The sequence below is a fragment of the Drosophila simulans genome, chromosome 3R (assembly GCF_016746395.2).
Source record: "Drosophila simulans strain w501 chromosome 3R, Prin_Dsim_3.1, whole genome shotgun sequence".
Taxonomy (NCBI): domain Eukaryota; kingdom Metazoa; phylum Arthropoda; class Insecta; order Diptera; family Drosophilidae; genus Drosophila; species Drosophila simulans.
In genome coordinates, this window is record NC_052523.2 from 25,803,854 (window position 1) to 25,823,443 (window position 19,590).

At 48.2% G+C, this 19,590-nt stretch overlaps 6 protein-coding genes across 6 annotated transcripts; 3 read left to right on the plus strand and 3 right to left on the minus strand.

Annotated features, from left to right (window-relative positions):
• The first annotated feature begins 67 nt into the window (after window positions 1-67).
• Window positions 68-1,854, plus strand: LOC6730073 (pickpocket protein 19). The gene is made up of 5 exons (XM_039295939.2): window positions 68-901; window positions 966-1,118; window positions 1,180-1,309; window positions 1,367-1,556; window positions 1,611-1,854. Exons 1-5 carry the CDS (start codon window positions 83-85, stop codon window positions 1,852-1,854), a joined length of 1,536 nt encoding a protein of 511 aa, XP_039151873.1. The 5' UTR covers window positions 68-82.
• Window positions 1,763-3,069, minus strand: LOC6730074 (mitotic checkpoint protein BUB3). Its single transcript, XM_016174409.3, has 2 exons — window positions 2,748-3,069; window positions 1,763-2,694 (listed from the first exon to the last, which is right to left on the minus strand). Exons 1-2 carry the CDS (start codon window positions 2,937-2,939, stop codon window positions 1,906-1,908), a joined length of 981 nt encoding a protein of 326 aa, XP_016036844.1. The 5' UTR covers window positions 2,940-3,069; the 3' UTR covers window positions 1,763-1,905.
• Window positions 3,070-3,245: 176 nt separating this feature from the next.
• On the plus strand, window positions 3,246-7,891 carry LOC6730075 (condensin complex subunit 1). Its single transcript, XM_002105332.4, has 6 exons — window positions 3,246-3,483; window positions 3,561-4,032; window positions 4,092-4,987; window positions 5,048-5,189; window positions 5,245-5,332; window positions 5,389-7,891. Exons 1-6 carry the CDS (start codon window positions 3,357-3,359, stop codon window positions 7,804-7,806), a joined length of 4,143 nt encoding a protein of 1,380 aa, XP_002105368.1. The 5' UTR covers window positions 3,246-3,356; the 3' UTR covers window positions 7,807-7,891.
• LOC27206409 (lysoplasmalogenase-like protein TMEM86A) lies at window positions 7,890-9,661 on the minus strand. The gene is made up of 4 exons (XM_016174405.2): window positions 9,462-9,661; window positions 8,756-8,925; window positions 8,507-8,697; window positions 7,890-8,444 (listed from the first exon to the last, which is right to left on the minus strand). The coding sequence occupies exons 1-4, from the start codon at window positions 9,480-9,482 to the stop codon at window positions 8,119-8,121; spliced, it is 708 nt and encodes a 235-aa protein (XP_016036845.1). The 5' UTR covers window positions 9,483-9,661; the 3' UTR covers window positions 7,890-8,118.
• A 416-nt stretch (window positions 9,662-10,077) lies between these two features.
• On the plus strand, window positions 10,078-13,412 carry LOC6730077 (head-specific guanylate cyclase). The gene is made up of 5 exons (XM_016177777.3): window positions 10,078-10,237; window positions 11,008-11,279; window positions 11,338-11,578; window positions 11,639-12,987; window positions 13,049-13,412. Exons 2-5 carry the CDS (start codon window positions 11,044-11,046, stop codon window positions 13,251-13,253), a joined length of 2,031 nt encoding a protein of 676 aa, XP_016036847.1. The 5' UTR covers window positions 10,078-10,237; window positions 11,008-11,043; the 3' UTR covers window positions 13,254-13,412.
• Window positions 13,387-14,474, minus strand: LOC6730078 (general odorant-binding protein 99a). The gene is made up of 2 exons (XM_002105335.4): window positions 14,328-14,474; window positions 13,387-13,865 (listed from the first exon to the last, which is right to left on the minus strand). The coding sequence occupies exons 1-2, from the start codon at window positions 14,367-14,369 to the stop codon at window positions 13,452-13,454; spliced, it is 456 nt and encodes a 151-aa protein (XP_002105371.1). The 5' UTR covers window positions 14,370-14,474; the 3' UTR covers window positions 13,387-13,451.
• Between the last annotated feature and the right edge of the window lie 5,116 nt (window positions 14,475-19,590).

Consider the following 19,590-nt stretch of genomic DNA (forward strand, 5'->3'; position numbering starts at 1 on the left):
ACTCCGAGTGGCAATTACACTAAGCCTACACTTTTAGGCAGTCAACTAAACTAGAACTTTGGGAAAACTTCTTCCATTCATCATGTTACTGTACACCAAGGAACTCGTGGCTCCGCGGCCGAGACCAGGACTACTACGCTTCAGGAACAAGCCGCCTGGCATTAAGTTCCGGGAAAGACTGCGCAGCTCCTTCGCAAACTCCAGCATCCATGGGATGCAGCACGTCTTCGGGGAGAAGCATCTCTGGCAGCGCTGCCTGTGGCTCGCCATCGTCCTGGGAGCGGTGATCACCGGATTCAGTCTGTACACCGTGCTGATGCATCGCCACAGCGAGCAGCTCCTGGTCAGCCTGATAGAGACCACACAGTTGCCTGTGTACCACATCGACTTTCCAGCTGTGGCCGTTTGCCCCTGGAGTCATTTCAACTGGCAGAGGGCTCCGTCGGCATTGCTTCGCTTTCTGCCACGTCATCCGAATGCCGAGCTCCGGGAAACATTTCGCCAGCTACTCGCCAGTCTGGACATTATGAACTTCTCCAACTTTAACCGTATACGGATTCTGACCAAAAGAAATCTGACGGGGATTAGCTATCTGAAACTGTCGGACCTGATGAACTACATGACCTATCGATGCGATGAACTCTTCGTCGCCGATTCCTGCGTCTTCGATGAGACTCCCTACGACTGCTGCAAGCTTTTTGTGCGGGAGCAGACGGTGAAGGGCCAGTGCTTGGTCTTCAACTCCATGATTTCGGAGAACTCGCGCAAAAAGCACCTGACCAACCAGTTCTATCCCTACAAGCTGAGCACCGCTGGCGAGGAATCGGGTCTGAAGTTCACGATCAATGCTAGCTACTCCTTTATGAACAACATAGACGCTCTGACTCCATTTGGAATGAATGTAAGTCCTTAAGATACGTCACAGTTTGCTAACATTTTGTTTACAATTTTTTTTGGTTACTAAGCTCATGATAAAGGAACCACACCAGTGGTCCAATGAAATATTGTACCACCTCTACCCGGATACGGAGAACTTCGTTGCTGTGCATCCGATGGTCACTGAAACCTCTCCAAATACCTATGAGATGAGTCCCAAAAGAAGACGTTGCTACTTTGATGTGTGTATAGCTTGCAACTAAGAGGGAAAAGTAATCATAATAATAATTTCTTACTCCATAGAACGAAAAGAACCCTACCTTCCAGAACACTTCGTTGACTTATAACCGCGAAAACTGCCTGGTGGTGTGCCTCCACTTAGTTGTGTGGAAGACTTGCCATTGCTCGCTGCCAGCTTTTCTGCCACCTATTGGTAATTATCGCATGTAGACCAGTTTTTCTATCACACTTGAAATTTTTTCTCTTTAAGATGGAGTTCCGGAATGTGGAATCAACGATGCACAATGCTTGGGCTACAATTCCGATATATTCTCTTACGTGAAGATGGGTGATCAGGAGAAATACATCAACGACTCACGACAGGGTCACTTTTGTGATTGTCCAGACAATTGCAATTCACGGCAGTACGAAATGTCGCTTAATGTGCGCAAATTAGATTAGTAAGTTGAATGTATATATTCTTAAAGAACAGATAATTAAATTTTCTCTTTTAGCCCAAAAAACTCGACAGATCGATTGATAAAAGCCCAGGTTTATTATGGCCAGCGTGTAATGACCAAAATTGTTACGAAACTCAAGTACACCAGTGTAGATTTACTGGCCAACTTTGGCGGCATCATAAGTCTGTATATAGGGGCCTCCGTCATCAGTTTTATAGAGTTTTTATTTGTGCTGGGAAAGCTGATGTGGGTTTTCATCAAAGATGCGCGCGCGAAATTAAAAGGGAATACTAAGTAGCTTACTTTAAAAAATGATGTATAACTTTGCCATAAACAAGTGTATATAACATTATTTCTGCTTGGTTTCCTGGTCCGTGGGATAGCGTATATAGATGGCCGGATGTGGCACGGTGGCCGGCGTCTCTGGCAGTTGGTCCAAGTAGGAGCAGCCGATGGCCAGGGCGCTGCCATCGGAGCTGAAGTTGAGCGTGGATATGGAGGTATCGTATTCGTGGAACTGACAAAGGCGCTTCTTGTTGAAGCCATCCCAAATGTTCACAATACCATCGGATCCGCCAGTGGCGAACGTCTGGTAGACATTGTGGAAACTCAAGGCATTCACGGGGTAGATCTGTTCAATGTTCTGCTCCCTATTCCGGTGGCACTTGAAAGCGAACTTGCGGCGCTGTACCTCAGGATCGTGATCCAGGTACTCCACTGCCACCCGTCCCTCGATGGAGGACATCACGTAGCCCTCTTTGTTGGGGAAAAGACGAATGCAGCGGGTCTGGTACTTAAGCGAGGACTCCCGTTTCATGATGTAGCTGTCCATCTTGCGCAGGTCCCAGATGAGCACTTTGCGGTCGGAGGTGGCCACCACGATCTTCTCGTCGATCACGGACATGGAGTACACCTTTCCGTTGTTCTGTTCGAAGGTTCCAACGCAGCGCTTCTCCCGCATGTCCCACAGCTTCACGGTGTTGTCCCAGCTACCTGTGAGGATGCCATTGACATACTCGGCGTGCTCCACGCATCTGATGGGCTCATCGTGGGCACCAATTATGCTTTCCGCCTGGGTGTTGACATCAAAGAGACGCAGCTGGTTGTCCAGTGAGCCACTGACCACGTGCACTATGTCCTGCGGATTTTTGGTTGAATAGGGGGTTGTGAATGTGTAAGAAGGAATCTCACCATGAAGGCACAGTCCAGAAGGGGGGCATCCTGCAGGAATTTCTGACGCAGCTGGTTTGCCGGCACATCGTAGAACCTAAGTGTTCCGTCCCAGGAGGACGCCGCCATGTACTGATTCGATTTGGGGCCGAATTTCACAGCGGAGATCAGGTCCTCTGGCGGATTGTTAAGCTTGAACTCTGGGGGACGCATTTTGTCAAGTTTTCTGCTAGCAACTACGGCTTAATAAGACAATAAATTCAAACTGAAACTGCTTAAAACAACTCAAACTCCGAATTTGCACGGCGTCTGGAGAAGAGATGCGAGTATTTCGATATCACTATCGATACATCGCATATTTGCATCAAGGGGACTCCCTAAACAGTACACTTTTAATAATGTAAAGTGTACGCAATCTGTTAAACCAATATAAATTTAGTTTTTGTGGTATATATTCTGTCTGATAAACTCAACCCCTCATTATGAGCATTTTATGTTTGCAGTCATCAGTAACCGATAACCGATATCAAGCGATCGATTTGGCGGCGAATGTGTCCATCTCTATAAGCGACGCCACTCAATTCGGAAGATATAATTTTTATTTGAAGGTAAATAGGAGTAATACCCGCCATGGAGGAATCACACGACTTCCAGTTCGTCCTTCCCCTGAATGCATCTGACCTGATCAACTCCAGCGGGGATCAGTACTACGTGAAGGAGATTTTTGGCGCCCAGGAGATTCCCGCGAAACTACAAGGTAAGTTTCCGTTTTCGCGGTTGGATTTTAAATTCAGTACAGTTTTCTGACACGCAATCTTTATGTTTCCTTCGCAGAATGCAAGCGCAAAGTTCACCTGGGCGATCCCTTTTATATATTCGAGCACTTCGACTTGTATTACTCGATCCTCGAGGCCCGCATCTCAGATGGCGGCTCTGCACAGAATCTGATGAGGTCCTTTGACCTTCTCTACCTGACCGTGGAGAAACTGTTCCAGGACTTGCAGCCCCTGCTGACGGCCAGTGAGCCCATGTCCAACCAGCAGCGCAATAGCTACCTCAACCTGACCAAGATGACGCTGTTCCTCCAGGTGAGCACCGTCAAGAAGATCAACAACAGTGTCCAGCAGGCCATGCGAGATCAGCAGCTCAATGTTCAGAAGAAGCGTACCAAACCGTCGGAGGGATTGGAGCAGTTTCCCAACTGGGAGGTCAAGCGCGGCAAGTTCCTAGTGCAGCTCTTCAACGTGCTTCAGTGCCCGCTGGAGAAGCTCTGGAGTCCGCCCGTAGCCGAGGAGGACTTTATAAAGTAAGAATTGGCATTCAGCATCTTATTTCCCCGATCTGCAACGTATCCATCTTCCCCAGTTTGCTCTGCGACCCCTGCTATCGAACAATCGAGCTTCTGCCGCTTCGCGTGGACAACAAACACGTATTCGACACGATCTTCCAGATCTTGGGCACATCGATCAAGCGCTTCAACCAGGCCATGACCTTTCCGGTGCGCATCCTGCAGATCCTACGCGGCACCGAGCATGCATCCCATTCAGTAGCAGCCGGAATTTTGCTTCTGCACGAGGAGTACGGAATTTCCTCGGTCTTCTCCATTCTAATCAAGAGCATTGTGGATGCCCTACGGATGGACAGCTCTGACTCTTCGGTCTCCAAGCACTTCTCCAATTTCCTGGCCGAGTTCTCGAACATCGCACCTTCGCTGATCGTGCCGCACCTGGAAAAGCTGGCGGAAGACCTACTGGATTGTCAGTCTCACACGCTGCGGAATTGTGTGCTCCAGATCATCGGCGACACCGTGGTTAGCGAACTGACCTCTGAGGATCTCAGCGAAGAACTGAAGGAAGTGCGCAATGAGTTCCTCGAGCACCTGATGGCCCACATCCTAGATATTTCTGCACACGTGCGTTCCAAGGTGCTCAGTATCTGGCACCACCTGAAAACCCAGCACGCCATTCCGCTTAACTTTCTGATCAGAGTGCTGGAGGAAGCCATCGGAAGGTTGGAAGATAAGAGCTCGCTAGTGCGGCGTGCCGCCATGCATCTGATCAAATCCGCCCTGGAAAGCAATCCCTACAGCAGCAAGCTTTCCATAGATGAACTCAGAGCCAAGCATGAACACGAGGTGCAGGCCATGGAGAAACTTAATGAGGTACTCGAGGAAGAGCGCAAGCAGGAGGAGAAGCTCAACGACGAGTTTAGCAGCTTGGCGCCCGAACTGCTGCCTTTCATAGAGGATAACCTTACGGAGTGTGAGTTCAAGCTGCTCCGCTAGTTCGGAGTATATATTAAAGTTTATTGTTGTATTACAGTTCCCGATATGCAGTTCGACAAGGAGGAGAGCGACGAGACCTTGATGGAGCGGATCATTCCGCTGATGCGCGAAAAGAACTACAAGGATGTTATTGTTCTCGTGCGAAAGGTAGACTTTTTGGCGGGAAATCAGAATATGAGGTAAGTTGCTGATCAAGGATGGTTTCGTTTTACATTGAATATATTTACTTTCCAGTTCCTTGCTGAAGCACGAGGAGCACTGCGTGTATGTGCTGGCCTTGCTAAAGACATATCACCTGCTGGCTGCTGGATTTAAACAGAGCGTATGTTTCATCTTGGAAAAATATATATTTCCTTCTTACCAAATCTTTCATTTTAGAGCGAGGAAATGCTGCAGCAGATCAAAACGGTTCAGTTCCTAAAGGACAGCATTGACTTTGCCGTTTTGATGACTTCAGCCTTCCCCAAACTGCACGACATGCTCATGTCCAAGACAAATACGGATGTTTTCGAGGCGGTGGACTTGTTCACCACCGGGTACATGTTCGGAATTCACGGCACGGAGTCGGGAATGCAGAGAATGCTGCAGCTGGTCTGGTCCTCGGACAAGGAGAAGCGAGATGCAGTGTCGGATGCATACAAGCGCGTTCTGTTCTCCACGGACCAAACGGGTCGCGCTCATGCCATCAAGGTGGTGCAGAACCTGTCGAAGTTTCTTTCGGAAATCGAGTATGGACACTACACGGCCTTGGAGTCGCTGATGACTGAGTGGGTGTTGGGTGGCGACATCGATGCTGCTGTCATCCAGGTGCTCTTTGAGCGCTTTACGCTAAAACTGGAGGGCACTACATCCAACGAATCTCGCCTGTCGCTCCAGCTCCTGATAATGGCCTCACAATCGAAATCCAGTATTGTTTCGGCCAACACCGCCATCATCGAGGATATCGCCGTCGGAGAGCGGGTGCGTCGTGATCCACGGATATTCACCTCCTGTCTGCAGCTGCTAGTCAACTCCATCGATGCAAACAACACTGCCAAGTATTATAAGCGTCAGAACAGCAATGCAGAGTTCGTGGGAAAGATCACGCGGCTCTTCCTCGACTTCTTTTTCCACAAAAGTCTGTCCGACTTCGACGCCCTGGCCATGAGTGTTTTTGAATACTTCTATAGGATGTGCCAGGCGCCGGATGTGATTGCGCAGCAACTGGTGTTGGCTCTACTCAAGCAATTCAATGAGAGCTGGCTGGTCAAGGAAGCGGCTGCAGTAGTTTCCTCTCCAGACAAAGCGGATACAGATACCGTTCTGGACTCCCAGCCCTTGGAGATTCCCCACTCGCAAACCCTTACTCCCACTCAGACTCAAGCTGATAGCCAATCACAGATGCAAGGCACCTTGATTCCCGTGTATCTGGTCTCCCGCTTAGTGTTTTGTATCGGCTACATGACCATCAAGGAGATGATCTTTCTCGACATGGACATCTATAATAACATGAAGTATCGCGACGAGCTGACGGCTCTTGAAGAGCGTAATAGCCGCAATCAGCAGGCGAGAAGTTCACATAATGCGGCCAGACTTACGCTTAATATGTCAGCCATGGAGGTGCGCAAGAGGCTGTCCGGAGTGGCGGCGGAACCGCAGCAGGAGCCAGACGATGATCTGGTGGGAGCGACTGCAGAGGACAACATCGCCGAGGAAATCCACGGCATTTGCGAGGACATGCTGCTTTACAACCCAGACGCCCTGCTGTCCAAGCTAGCGCCATTTATCATAGAGATTTGCAAGCGTCCTGGTGAGTTTAGGGATCCCACGTTGCAACAGGCAGCCACTTTGGCTCTGGCGCGGCTCATGACCGTGTCCTCCCGTTTCTGCGAGTCCAACATGAGCTTTTTGATGAACATCCTCAACCTAACAAAGAACATTCGAATCAAGTGCAACACAGTTGTGGGGCTGTCGGATCTCACTTTCCGTTTCCCAAACATCATCGAGCCGTGGACGGGGCACTTCTACGCTCAGCTGCACGAATCGAACACCGAGTTGAGGCTAACTGCCGTCAAAATGTTGTCTCATCTGATCCTCAACGAAATGATACGCGTCAAGGGTCAAATCGCCGACATGGCGCTTTGCATTGTGGACGGCAACGATGAGATTCGCAATATAACCAAGCAGTTCTTCAAGGAGATAGCCAACAAGTCGAACATTCTGTACAACGTGCTGCCGGATATCATCTCACGGTTGGGGGACATAAACCTCAACCTGGATGAGGACAAGTACCGCATTATCATGTCCTACATCCTGGGTCTCATCCAGAAGGATCGCCAGATTGAGACGCTGGTGGAGAAGCTGTGCCTGCGCTTCCCGGTGACGCGGGTGGAGCGTCAATGGCGCGACATCGCCTACTGCCTCGGCCTGCTCACCTACAACGAGCGAGCTGTGAAGAAGCTCATGGACAATATGCAGCACTACAGGGACAAAGTCCAGGTGGACGAAGTGTACCAGTCCTTCAAGCTCATCATTAGCAACACCAACAAGTTGGCCAAGCCGGAGCTCAAAGCTGTGGTCACCGAGTTCGAGAACCGACTGAACGAGTGCCTGCAAGTCAACCCAGATACCGCTGCCCAGGGTGATCAAGAAAGCACTCCGGAAGGCCAGGGCAACAGAACCAGAGCGGGGGCAAGGACAAAAAAGGGTGGTCGCAAGCCGGCGGCCAACAGGAACAATACTGCGCGAGGACGCGGCAGACGTGCTCGTCGGGATTCCACCTCAGAAGACAGCTTCAGTTCCAGCAGCAGCGACTAGTTCGTGCTCCGTCTTAAGTTACGATCTGAGCGGGTTTTTAATGATGTACAAAGATGGTTTTTAATAAAATAGTTAATCGAACCTATTATTAATATATTTATTACTTTGAAGTCAACAAACATCTAGTAAACTACTAAGATCCGTTTCCACATCCACCAGAAAAGGAACAAATATTTGGTTGCACTAAGCTACTGGGATGGGGAAACCAACACACGTAAATGGCAATACTCTAGACGCTTTGGAAGTACTAAGTTTGGTGGTTGCGTTCATGTTGTCTCCGGGTCTCCGACAGATGAGCACTGGGCACTGGCTTCACTTAATTTTCTTGCGAAAGGAGCGCTGGAGGGCAGGACCGTCGTCCGCGGTGCTCAGCGCGATGGCGAACTGGGCGGCGTAGTAGGTGATCATGATCTGGAGGCGGGCGCAGGGCAGGGGCACGCCCACGAACATGGTGACCGCGATCAGGGCGTCGGAGATCACAAACAGAATGGCTCCGATGGCACAGAACACGGCGAGGAAGTTCCTGGAGTCCACGGCGCGGGCCAGCGATCTCCACAGCATTGTGGTGATCAGGAAACAGTAGATGGGCACTCCGATGATGAGAATCTCGTCCAGTTTCGTGTGCACGAAGTAAACAACTGGGGGTTTCCAATATTCCAAGTAATTTAAATGCTTACATTACCCAGTAAACACAACTTACAAAATGATACGGCCACGTACAAGACCAGTCCAATGAACCACTTTACGGGCTTCCAGCCAAAGGCGCTGATATAAAACACGTGCGCCACGCCAAAGGAGATCATTCCGAAGGGAAAGAGATTTATGTTGAGCAGAGCATCACCACCGCTCGAGAAAACCAGACCCAAAAGAATCCAAAGTGAGCGACGGTATCTGTTAAAAATTACTTGTTAATAAGTAGTATATAGTAGTGGGATTCTATTAAACTTACTCCTTCTTGAGCGAGATTCCCTTGGCCACCACATAGAATACTAGGGCGAAAATGGGCAGGCATTTGAGCACGGTGGTCCATAGCTCTCCCTGAGGATCCTTCCTCACCAGCGAGAAGTACAGCACGAGGTTCACCAGAAATGGCACCAACTTGGGGCCCTGCGACTTAGCCTATAATCGATACATAGTACATAAAGTATTGACAATAATTATCTAAAGATTATCATAAGGCTTCACATGTTGCTTGGTCTTAAAATAGCTTAAGCGATTATAGCAAATCGAGCCACGGAGGTCCAAACTACAGCCAAATCAAGTGATTAGGGAAACCGAACCGTTTCGGTGGCAGATTAGATTAGGGTTAGTTCTTGGGTTTGGCTCGTCGGAACCTCGTCACTAAACATAAATGGGATTTATGGATATGTAAGTTAGAGTGGTGTTATTGGGGGGGTGGCTCGGTTGGGGGCGGCACTTGAGAGGTCCTTCAAACTTTCGCTTTCGATGCAAGAGCTTTCGGAGTGCGCCCGTCCGGAGAACCGAGAGATGTGCAAGGTCAAGGACGAAGCTTTGTGTGATGTGTCTTAATTCCACTTTCTGCGTTTAGATAGAGCATCCGCAATGCACACATGTGCGTATTCCACATAATTTCCACATTATCAGTGAAACTTAAGACCCTGAGATTCCTGAATTCCAGAACCTGCGCTACTTACGAACTGCCCGAAATCGTTCATTGCGGCCGTAATTAGTGCAAATTACAACTATTAGAGACGGCTAAAAAAAATCCGTAGCCAAGCTGCACTTTCACACGATGCGAGCGCGGAATGGAAAATAAACAAAACTATACAGTGCCCCCCCGAAAATGATAACAATGGAAAAGAACACGTTGCGCACGGGCGGCCAACGTCTATAAACTGAGGCGTATCATATACATTTTCGATTCGCTGGACTGAAAAGTTTCCGATTGCTGGAGAGTGAAAAGTTTTCAGCCGGACATGTGGTGTGCAGCATATGCAGCATTCTGCAGATACTACCCCACAGATACAGATACATTTGCGGGCCCAGGAGGGCAGATTGATTATTTCTTACCTTTGCTGTTTGGGGGAGAGCGGGAAACTCGGAGAGCGCTGCTCACGCAACAGGTTAATTGAGAATTGACCGTTGGGCAGAGCTTTCCGCCAGCATCAGAATGTATCCGTGAGATACACTCATGCGCACTCGCTCTCCGCTCTCTTTGTATCTTCAAAACAATGCAACAACCTCTGCACACTTTCACTTGCCAAAGCTTTCTCCGCAAAGCTTGGCTGGCTCCGGACTTTTTCGCCACCTTATTTTGGCCAAAAGTTCATTCCGTTTTGGATTGTGGCATTTTTCAGGCGTGCGAAAGAATTCCTCAGCGCTCCAAGAATTTCCACAGCAATTTTGGTCACTGCTTTAAAGTAAACATAAAGCCAAGAGGCCAGCGAAGAATTTGTATTTTCTAAGCCAAGTGAGTATGCCCAAAAGTATGCTATTGTTATTGCGTTCGAGTGTCCCAAGTGGAAAAACCTTGCGATTGAGCTGGAAAATTGTGTATCCGTGGGTGCTTCCTGCAGGCAAATACACACTTCTGCAGAAAGGAGGAGGTGGTGAAAATTAAAGCTGACCAGTGTGACACACATCGGGCAGCAGCAGCTGGCGGGGATTGGGGCAGGAGCGGCGCTCGTAAATTATGCAAAACGAAATTATGGTAATGCGACTGGCAAGAAAGCACGAGTGGGATCCTTGCCAAGAACGAAATAAAGAAGGACTGCCACACACTTGACCTCCAAGGAGCAAAACCACTCAAGTCGGCCACACAAGACACTGCAGGGACACGGGCCTATGTGGGCCACCAGTGGGTGGCCACCCAACCACCCAGCCACCCACTCACACAAGTGCACGTTGAACTTGAGAAAAAAGCAGAGAAAAGCCCAGGGCGGAAAATGCACAATACACATCGATTAAATGACTGTATCTCCTGGGAAAACACACATCTCAATTAGAATTTCACTTGATTTGATTAAAAGCTCCTAATGGGGGTTTAAAAGTATTGAAAAGTGTCCTTTTCATCTCATATCACTAGTTCTGAAATTATGCAATAAAATGCACACAGGTAAGAAGAATTGAAAGTCGCTAACAAGGATACATGAATTACACATTCACTGATTGATTTGCGTTCAATAATTGAATTGTTTATATGAATAAGCCACTAATTGCACCACTGAATCCCCGAAATAGATCGAATAGAGGCCACCCGAGCGGCGAGCACGCGACATGGCGTGTCCTTTCTTTAGGCGAGCGGACTCGCTGACACGCCAGCCCTCGGTCATCGCCGAGCCTGGTGGCCACTGGGCGCTCGAGGACGAGGAGCTCTCGGACGACGCCCTGACCCTCACCCACCTCCAGATGGCCATACAGCTGCTGACGGCGCCGTCGAACGAGGATCTCAACACGGCGGTCACGTCTTTGGTGGCCAAGTACCGCCAGAACTGGCCCAATATCCACAAGCTGTAAGTAAACAGTATAAGAAATTATATGCTATATATATACTATATGTGCATACCCTAGCAAACTGGATCCGCAAACCTTCAAGAGCTGCGCCAACTATGACTACTTGGCGGACATCCAGGAGCTGCTGCTGAAGATGGACGAGGCCAGTGCCAGCGAGATTCTGGTGCTGCTCGGCGAGGAGCTGATTACCTGCTGCTGCACAGGGATCATTGAAAGAGCCTTCCGCTGCCTGGGCACCGATCTGCAGGAATTCCTGGGCTCCCTCGATGGCGTTTACGATGTGCTGAAGCTGCAGGAGGTCAGACTTAAAAATAATGTTCCCACTCAAATGCTAACCCAAATCCGCTTTGATAACTAGGAGGACGTCACCGATACCGGATTCGTGTGTGCCGGCGAGGGCGAGCTCATCTTCACCTCGGAGCGCCCGGTGATTGCCTGGTTGCTTCTGGGCTCCCTGAAGGCGCTCACCCGCATGCTCTACAAGGTGGACGTGAACATCAAGATCGAGCCCGTGGAGGGCGATGCCCGGCGGTATCGCTACCTCTTTTCGCTGGTCAAGGACAACTCGCAGACCATGCTGATGGGTCGTCCCACTTCCGTGAGCAAAACCATCCCGGAAACGGTGCAGCGGAGCAACTCGAGCAACGCCTCCGACCTGCAAATGAACTCGTCCAGCTTCTGCAAGATGTTTCCCTGGCACTTCATCATGAACGAGCAGCTGGAGCTGGTGCAGTTGGGCAGGGGATTCAGCAAGCTGTACAAGCCCTACATGGCGGACTTTGGTTGCCAAGCGACCACCTACTTTGATTTCAAGCGACCCAAGGGATTGACCATGAAATTCCGGGACATAGTGCGGCGCACCTACACGCCCTTCCTGATCGGCTTGAATAATCCGCCGGGCGCCGTGGATTTCCCGGCCATTGGACTGGAGATCAAGGGACAGATGGTGCACTGTCCCGAGTCCAATTCGCTGCTCTTCATTGGCTCCCCCTTCCTGGACGGCCTGGATGGGCTGACCTGCAACGGACTCTTCATCTCGGACATACCGCTGCACGACGCCACCAGGGAGGTAATCCTGGTGGGAGAACAGGCCAGGGCGCAGGATGGACTGCGCCGGCGCATGGACAAGATCAAGAACAGCATTGAGGAGGCCAACTCGGCGGTGACCAAGGAGCGGAAGAAGAACGTCAGCCTGCTGCACCTCATTTTTCCCGCGGAGATCGCCGAGAAGCTTTGGCTAGGCTCCTCCATTGACGCCAAGACGTATCCCGATGTCACGATCTTGTTCAGCGACATCGTCGGCTTCACTAGCATCTGCTCGCGGGCCACTCCCTTCATGGTGATCAGCATGCTGGAGGGGCTTTACAAGGACTTCGACGAGTTCTGCGACTTCTTTGACGTGTACAAGGTGGAGACCATCGGGGATGCCTACTGCGTGGCCAGCGGACTCCACCGAGCCTCCATCTACGACGCCCACAAGGTGGCCTGGATGGCCCTCAAGATGATCGACGCCTGCTCGAAGCACATCACCCACGACGGCGAGCAAATCAAAATGAGGATCGGGCTGCACACGGGCACTGTTCTGGCGGGAGTGGTGGGCAGGAAGATGCCCAGGTACTGCCTCTTCGGGCACAGCGTTACCATCGCCAACAAGTTCGAGTCGGGCAGCGAGGCGCTGAAGATCAATGTCAGCCCAACCACCAAGGAGTAAGTTGGGTACTCTTTTTCCATCTTCACCTCTACATCATTCTGCTTTCCCTACTCTCAGTTGGCTGACCAAGCACGAGGGCTTTGAGTTCGAGCTGCAGCCGCGGGATCCGTCGTTCCTGCCCAAGGAATTCCCCAATCCCGGCGGCACCGAGACATGCTACTTCCTGGAGAGCTTCCGCAACCCGGCTTTGGACAGCGAGCTGCCGCTGGTGGAGCACATCAATGTGGCCATGAAGACCATATCCGAGGGCGGCGATGCCTAGAGGCGCCCCCGTAGATCCCCCGTAGCTCCAATCCCCCCGTAGACCACCCACACGCTCAGTAGTCCTAGTTCGGTGCACTTGTATTGTGGTTTTGCCTGTTGCCTGCTTAGCCTAGAATCAATAAACTATCCCATTCGAATGGTTGCATTCCAGCACAGAGATGAACACACTTTATTGGTTGAGACCGAACATCCAGACCTAGGCGGCCTTCTTCTTGGCCTCCTCCGCCTTGGCCTTCACGAAGGCCCTGACCTTGTCGCCGATCTTGCTGGCCATCATGCACTGGTGTCCGCGGAAGGCCCATACGTCCGTGGGACTCTTCTGCGCGTTGTCGTCCACACAGCTCTGGGCGATCTGGAGGGCCTCCTCCTCGGACAGGTCCATCTTGAACTGCTTGGCCAGGCGGTCGGCGTGGTAGCCCTGCTGGTCGCAGAAGATGCCCAGCTTGGTGGCCGAGCAGGTCAGGTACTGGCGCACGTCGGGCTCGTTGGGGAAGATCAGGTTCTTCAGCTGGGAGATCTGGTCGTTGCTCAGCGGATTCTCCTTGAGGCACTCCACGCGGATATTCCTGATCTCCTCGCCAGTCTTGGGCGTCCAGTCATCGGCATGGGCCTGATTGGAAAGAGGTTTCACTTAGTTAGTACACAGTTTAAACTATCTAATATCTACTAAGATAAATAAACTCTGATCTATCGGGCAATAAATTGTATTTAACCTCAAGAAATAAATATGTATGATTCATCGTTTTTTGCTTGACTACAAATTGTTTTGTTAATTTATTTTGTAACCCTCTATATCAAGGTACACATTGAGTCAACCCCGATCGGAATTTTCCGACCTGCGTTAAATAAATGATAAATTATGCAAAACTGTGAGACTTTGTAGCAATAAAAATCAGCAATAAATGTCAGCACACTAAACTTTTGATTTTATCAGCACACTTCTAAGAAACTGGACATAAATTTTGAATTTCTTGCACTGATTGGTTTTGAGTTTGGGTATTTCATAATTAAAGTTCCGCTTGGATCAGTTCGTTCACATTTGATTGATTTGAAACATATATACTATACACACCACAGCACAGAGGGCCAGAGCTACGATCAGATACTTGAGCATATTGAGATATAGTTAGTCGTTAGTTAGTTATAGTTAGATCGCGGCGAAGTTGAGGTTCTGAACTGAGCCGCCGACGGCCAAGTGCCTGGCTTTATAGCTGCAGATCGCTATATATGTCTATATATTTCTATCGCTCCGTAGAACTGGGTGCTCTCCCCAGATGCTCTGTGTGTCAAGAGTTCAGCTGCTTATCGCTCCAGTCCAGTTCCTAACCACACTGTTTGATTGCATCCCCGCCAGCTGATAAGTCTGGGATGAGACCCAGACTTGGATTCCAATCGGAGTGAGCATTCGCTCAGCTCTATTTGCTATGCAAAAGCTGTTTGTCGATTAACTTGTTTATTGAATAGATTTTCCGATAATCCAGCAGTGGGTTGAACTAAGTGATTCCTCAATTGAATTATTTCGAAGAAATTTACTTCCTGTTTCGTGAAATATAAATGCATCGATTTGCTCCAAGTTTATGAGTTAAATGATTTGGCCTTGTAATGACCTATATGAGCTAATTCAAAAAGAACACTGTAGAAAACTATAAGTTTGAAAATATATATTAAATACTATCTCTTTAATTTTAATCATTTAATTTGGTTTTTCCCAAAAGCAAGCATATTTAAACTAGAATGCTAAACATAACTTTCTTCACTATTGTATTTCGCAGATTATTAGCAATACTTGTAGTAATTTAATATAACTAAAAATTAAACTGCTGTTTTATCTCTGTATGAATTGAAATTGGATTAGTAAATCTGCCGTTGGGCATGACATTGCACTTGACCCGTTATCAGTGCCTTGGGTGGAGTCAATCCCCCGATTTTCCATACAAATGCCGAGCTGTATAGATAGTATAGCTTATATATATGTAGCTTTCACCCATTTAAACCGAGCAGCGATCCAAGTGGCCAACTGTCAATTCGACGGCCATTATGCAAGGCCATGCAATCGTGTTTAATTAAATCAAATAAAATTCACAGCTGGCCGTCGCATTCAAAACTAAATAGTGCCTCCGGCGAGGCAGAGATGTCATTACTCTGGGATTGGGATGAAGTCGAGCACTACATGGGCATATCACGGGTGGTAAGTAGTGAGCCGATGGGAACGGAACCACGCGCCCTTCCAACTAATAACAGTTGCCTCAAAGGGGCGTGCAACTCCACTATTATTACTATTCCAGGGGGAGGAGGCGAGTCCTCTCCACTGAGGGTTAGATAGCGGGGTTAAAAAATAGGAAACAGTGTTTATGCGAACAGCCCAAACAATGGTCATGATTACCATCTTCATAGAGCTCTCAATTTCTCTCCCCCGGCACTCGGCACTCGATTCTTGTTATATTATATTAGAGGAATTATTCAGAACATATATACAGACAGTTGGGTGAAAATTATATTAACACCCTGAGAGCGTGTCAATGGCCAAAGTCAGGAACTGAGTGTCTTGGCCAGCTCGAATTACTCGGCTGAGAGTGGGAAATGGATTTGGGATGGGGAAGGGGACTTAGATTGGAAAACTGCAGTTAACGATTGTATAATCGGCCTGTAGGAGGTGTCAAATGCTCGGCTGCCGGAATTCGCAATATTGTATAAATTGTGAGCTGCTTGAGCCATTTGTTGTTTGAAATTTGAGTTTCCGGCTGCGAGGAGAATGTGATATGGCGTTTTTTGTGACACTAATTTTGGATAATTTTCTACTTGGCGTGTGTCATATGAGAGGATTTTGCTTGGCAGTTCTTGTTTAGATTAAAATGTATGCATACTAGCTTAAGTTATTTAGCTAACCTCTTAGCCTTAGTAGTCCTATTATCTTGGCCCCCGCTGTGCGCATCTGCATGTGACACAACACAATAATTCTAGCAACTTGCCAGCAGAGATTTCGCTTGACAAAATGGTAAGCCTGCCAGCAGTCGCAAACACAAAGTTTGCTTGAACTTTTAACAAAATTTCACGTTTCCATGGCTTTCCGGTCGACGTGTGTTCTGCTTCTTGCCAGCTTCTTCCGCAAGAGGAAGACTTCCGCCGCAAGAAAAGCAAAATGTAATTTCATGGCTCGCTGAACGAATCCGAATACATGAGAGTTCAAAGTTTCAGCTTTTCTGCTGCCCCTCCCCCGCTCTGCTCTGCTTTCGCCGAGGAGAGCGAAGACGAGCGCAGGATTCTGTCACAGGATGCTGGCAGGACTTGAAAGCGCAGGAAGTTATTTAATGAGATTTCCTTGTGCGTCAAAGATAAGTCGAAGGAGCGATTCCGAAGCCTGCAATCTTGTAAAACAATATGCAAAGCAGGCGGGCTGCTGGGTGGGTGGTTGAGTGTGCTCTCTGTATCTGCGATTGTTATTCTCCGGCTGAAAGGGATAAGCGCAGGACGAAGGACGAAGGACCAAGAACGAGAACCGAGGGACGAACGACAATTGTTGCACACACTCGAAATTAAATTAACTTTTTTCGACCCTGTCCACTTTGGAGTGCCGCCGTCGCCTGCATTGTTCACAACCAACTGCCGCTGACAGTTCCAAGTTCCTTGTTCCCAGCTACCAGCTACCAGTTGCCAGTTCCCAGTTGCCAGCTTCCACTTGCAAGGGGAGGTTGAGAGGAGTTGGGTGCGACCTGGTGGGCAGAGCGCCGGGGAAACCTTACAGAACTAGAGACAATCGCATCCGCCGATTGCTCAAATATTGGACTGGGGTCGCGGCACCCGAAAGCAACCAAGAGGCGAATCACAATCCAAAAACCAAAACCAAAACCGAAGAAACACAAAGCAAACAAATCGCAATCGAAACGCATGAATGGGGCAATGACGCAAGGAAATCTCATTAGCCGCATGTCTTCAAGTTTCAGTTTTAATTTTGTACAATATCTCGATGTGTTTGTTGGCTGTGCGGTGTGTTTCGAGTGAAAAGATCTTTCTCTGTATATATTTTCGGGGGTCTTGATCAAATAATTTTGCGGCCACTGCACGTTAAATATTTGTCAACATTTTAAGGCACTTTTCCATTGTTCCCCCGCCGGAGATCCTCCCTTTTTCTGCTTTTTTTACCCACTGAATCAGAAGCAGTCGAGTTGGCCACTTGAGATGTCCAGCCGTCGGAGTCATCAAAAGAGCACCGAGAGACGAGTAGCTGGGTTGGGAGTATGTGGTCAAGTCGAGACCCGGGTTAAGTAAAGTAGCAATGATCCCGCGGTGATTCCAACTTTCCTCGTCGATGGCCAACGGCTACTTATTACACCGCATGTCCATCTTTATTCCTACTGACACCTGGTAAATACCCTATCAAGTATTTTAATACTTTTGATAGCTATAATAGTAACTGAGTATCTTAAGGATGCTTCTATTGTCCTTTTACTATTACGATAAATAATGATTTTATATTTATCTAGTTTTATTGAATAAAGAAATGTATTCCGCTCAATTGAATTCCTATTTGTTTATCCCTTTTCTTTAGGATTCCTTGTAGATTCCCTTCTGATTCTTTTGAGCTTGTGTGGTAGAGCATCTATAATTCGTCATATCTATTTGATTGATTTCCATTTCTTGCTACGATTTTTGTTGATTTCATTTCCATTGTTGTTGCCATGCTGCGCATGTTGCCTTGGCTGTTGATGATTACTGGTGTGCCACTGTGTGCGCGCCTCATATTGTTTGTATTGGACCGCCGCCCGTTCAGCCCCTCTTCCCCCCTCCCTCACTCCACTCCCTTCTCACTGCCCCGCCCCCATGGTACCGCCAACCCCTACCAGTGCCCCCACCCTACCGCTTCCGCCATCGGGAGCCGCTGAAGCGTGAAGAGAGCCAGCCAAGCCGACGACATAATGGACATGTTTCAGCTTTTGTTGGTGGCACTGCAGAGAAAGAAAAAAGGTGGTACATAAATAGTATATTTATCATATTTTAACTGTAGTGAGATAAATGAATTGTTGTTCATTTTCCTATGGAGATATTTTTAATACTGTTTTATAATACTTCCTTGAATACTCCACACAAAGTAAATCTAAGAAAATCTCGGCTTTAAAAAGACTTTCTCAATCATAGTTTGAAGGATGCTAAGGAGTTTCCCAGCTTTTCTACACCTTATTTTAATACCCATGACTATTTTCTTTCTCTGTAGCAACAACAACTAAGTAAGTTGTCATCGCCAGCGCTGCTCAACTAATTTGCATATTTGGTCGCAGTAAAAACACTTTATAAGTGGCCACCCAGGGCAGCAGTCTGTGTGTGCGTGTGTGGATATGAGTGTGTGTACATAGGCGCACTTTAAACAGAGTTAAAATGCGAGAAATTGGCCCTGCGCAAAACACCAGTAGCTCCACGGTAACAGCAGCAGCAGCAACTTCTGGCCATTTACTGTTGCCAACAACTGTGACCTGACCAAAAAGACGAAGCCAGCGGAACTGGAACTGCCCCCTATTTCCCTGTGTGTGTGTGTGTGTGTGTGTAGAGGTCCTTATGCCACTCACACACACAAGCACACGCGCTCAAACACAGACACAGACAGGCTGGAAACTTGTTTCTTTTGGCCAACTTGTACAACATTGTTGCCGCTTTATGTTCTTCTATTTCTGCAGCGTGTGCGTGAGTCCTATGGCTCCTCCTCTTTTCATGGGCGGAGTCTCCGCGCGAGAGAGCGAGCATCTCTCGGAGAAACGAAGAACGTGAGAGAGAAAGGCGCGCGCAGCTGCCTCTTTCGCACGCGAGGCTGTCTCACTCGCTCAGTACGAGTGCTCAGTTTGTTTCAATTGCAATTATTTTGTAACATTCCAATAGGCCAGACCCAGCCCACTGGCCAAAAAAAGTAAAAATTACCTAACGAAAACTCTCATTCCAACGCAGCGGGATATGCGGCACATTATGTAAAGGACTCTTTATGTAAAATGGGTTCGCTTCTTTTAAATTGAAGTAGCAAATTGATATCACATTGTATATCCTTTTAAATGTTTGCTTAAACAAACATATTTATGTATATAATCGTTTTTATTAGTTATTACTTTCTGTTAAATATTACTCTTTATGTTATGTTCCTTGTTTAAAATATTATGAAAAGCCCGTGTCTATACTTTTATGCATTGTTTTATGCAGCCGTAAATAAGTAATTATTATGGCCCTCTTTGCCAATTTTATTCATGGAGATTTCAGCACTTGAGACATTTGAACAACGGCAGCTGGAAATGAAAAGCAAGTGGCGATGTGCCACAACCTAAGGTAGAAACTTTAGTTTTTCAAAAACAGGAGCCTGG

Excerpts from the sequence above, each read along its gene's own strand:
- LOC27206409 (XM_016174405.2), bottom strand. The coding sequence starts at position 9,482 with ATGAACGATTTCGGGCAGTTC. Across the intron at positions 8,698-8,755 it reads GGAATCTCGCTCAAGAAGGA|ATACCGTCGCTCACTTTGGA; the intron begins GTAAGTTTAATA and ends AATTTTTAACAG. Across the intron at positions 8,445-8,506 it reads GTACGTGGCCGTATCATTTT|TTGTTTACTTCGTGCACACG; the intron begins GTAAGTTGTGTT and ends GGAAACCCCCAG.
- LOC6730073 (XM_039295939.2), top strand. The coding sequence starts at position 83 with ATGTTACTGTACACCAAGGAACTCGTGGCTCCGCGGCCGAGACCAGGA. Across the intron at positions 902-965 it reads TGACTCCATTTGGAATGAAT|CTCATGATAAAGGAACCACA; the intron begins GTAAGTCCTTAA and ends TTGGTTACTAAG. Across the intron at positions 1,119-1,179 it reads GAAGACGTTGCTACTTTGAT|AACGAAAAGAACCCTACCTT; the intron begins GTGTGTATAGCT and ends CTTACTCCATAG.
- LOC6730074 (XM_016174409.3), bottom strand. The coding sequence starts at position 2,939 with ATGCGTCCCCCAGAGTTCAAGCTTAACAATCCGCCAGAGGACCTGATC. Across the intron at positions 2,695-2,747 it reads TTCTGGACTGTGCCTTCATG|GACATAGTGCACGTGGTCAG; the intron begins GTGAGATTCCTT and ends AAAAATCCGCAG.
- LOC6730075 (XM_002105332.4), top strand. The coding sequence starts at position 3,357 with ATGGAGGAATCACACGACTTCCAGTTCGTCCTTCCCCTGAATGCATCT. Across the intron at positions 4,988-5,047 it reads AGAGGATAACCTTACGGAGT|TTCCCGATATGCAGTTCGAC; the intron begins GTGAGTTCAAGC and ends GTTGTATTACAG. Across the intron at positions 5,333-5,388 it reads CTGCTGGATTTAAACAGAGC|AGCGAGGAAATGCTGCAGCA; the intron begins GTATGTTTCATC and ends CTTTCATTTTAG.
- LOC6730078 (XM_002105335.4), bottom strand. The coding sequence starts at position 14,369 with ATGCTCAAGTATCTGATCGTAGCTCTGGCCCTCTGTGCTGTG. Across the intron at positions 13,866-14,327 it reads CTCTGGCCCTCTGTGCTGTG|GCCCATGCCGATGACTGGAC; the intron begins GTGTGTATAGTA and ends CTTTCCAATCAG.
- LOC6730077 (XM_016177777.3), top strand. The coding sequence starts at position 11,044 with ATGGCGTGTCCTTTCTTTAGGCGAGCGGACTCGCTGACACGCCAGCCC. Across the intron at positions 11,280-11,337 it reads TGGCCCAATATCCACAAGCT|CAAACTGGATCCGCAAACCT; the intron begins GTAAGTAAACAG and ends TGCATACCCTAG. Across the intron at positions 11,579-11,638 it reads ATGTGCTGAAGCTGCAGGAG|GAGGACGTCACCGATACCGG; the intron begins GTCAGACTTAAA and ends TTTGATAACTAG.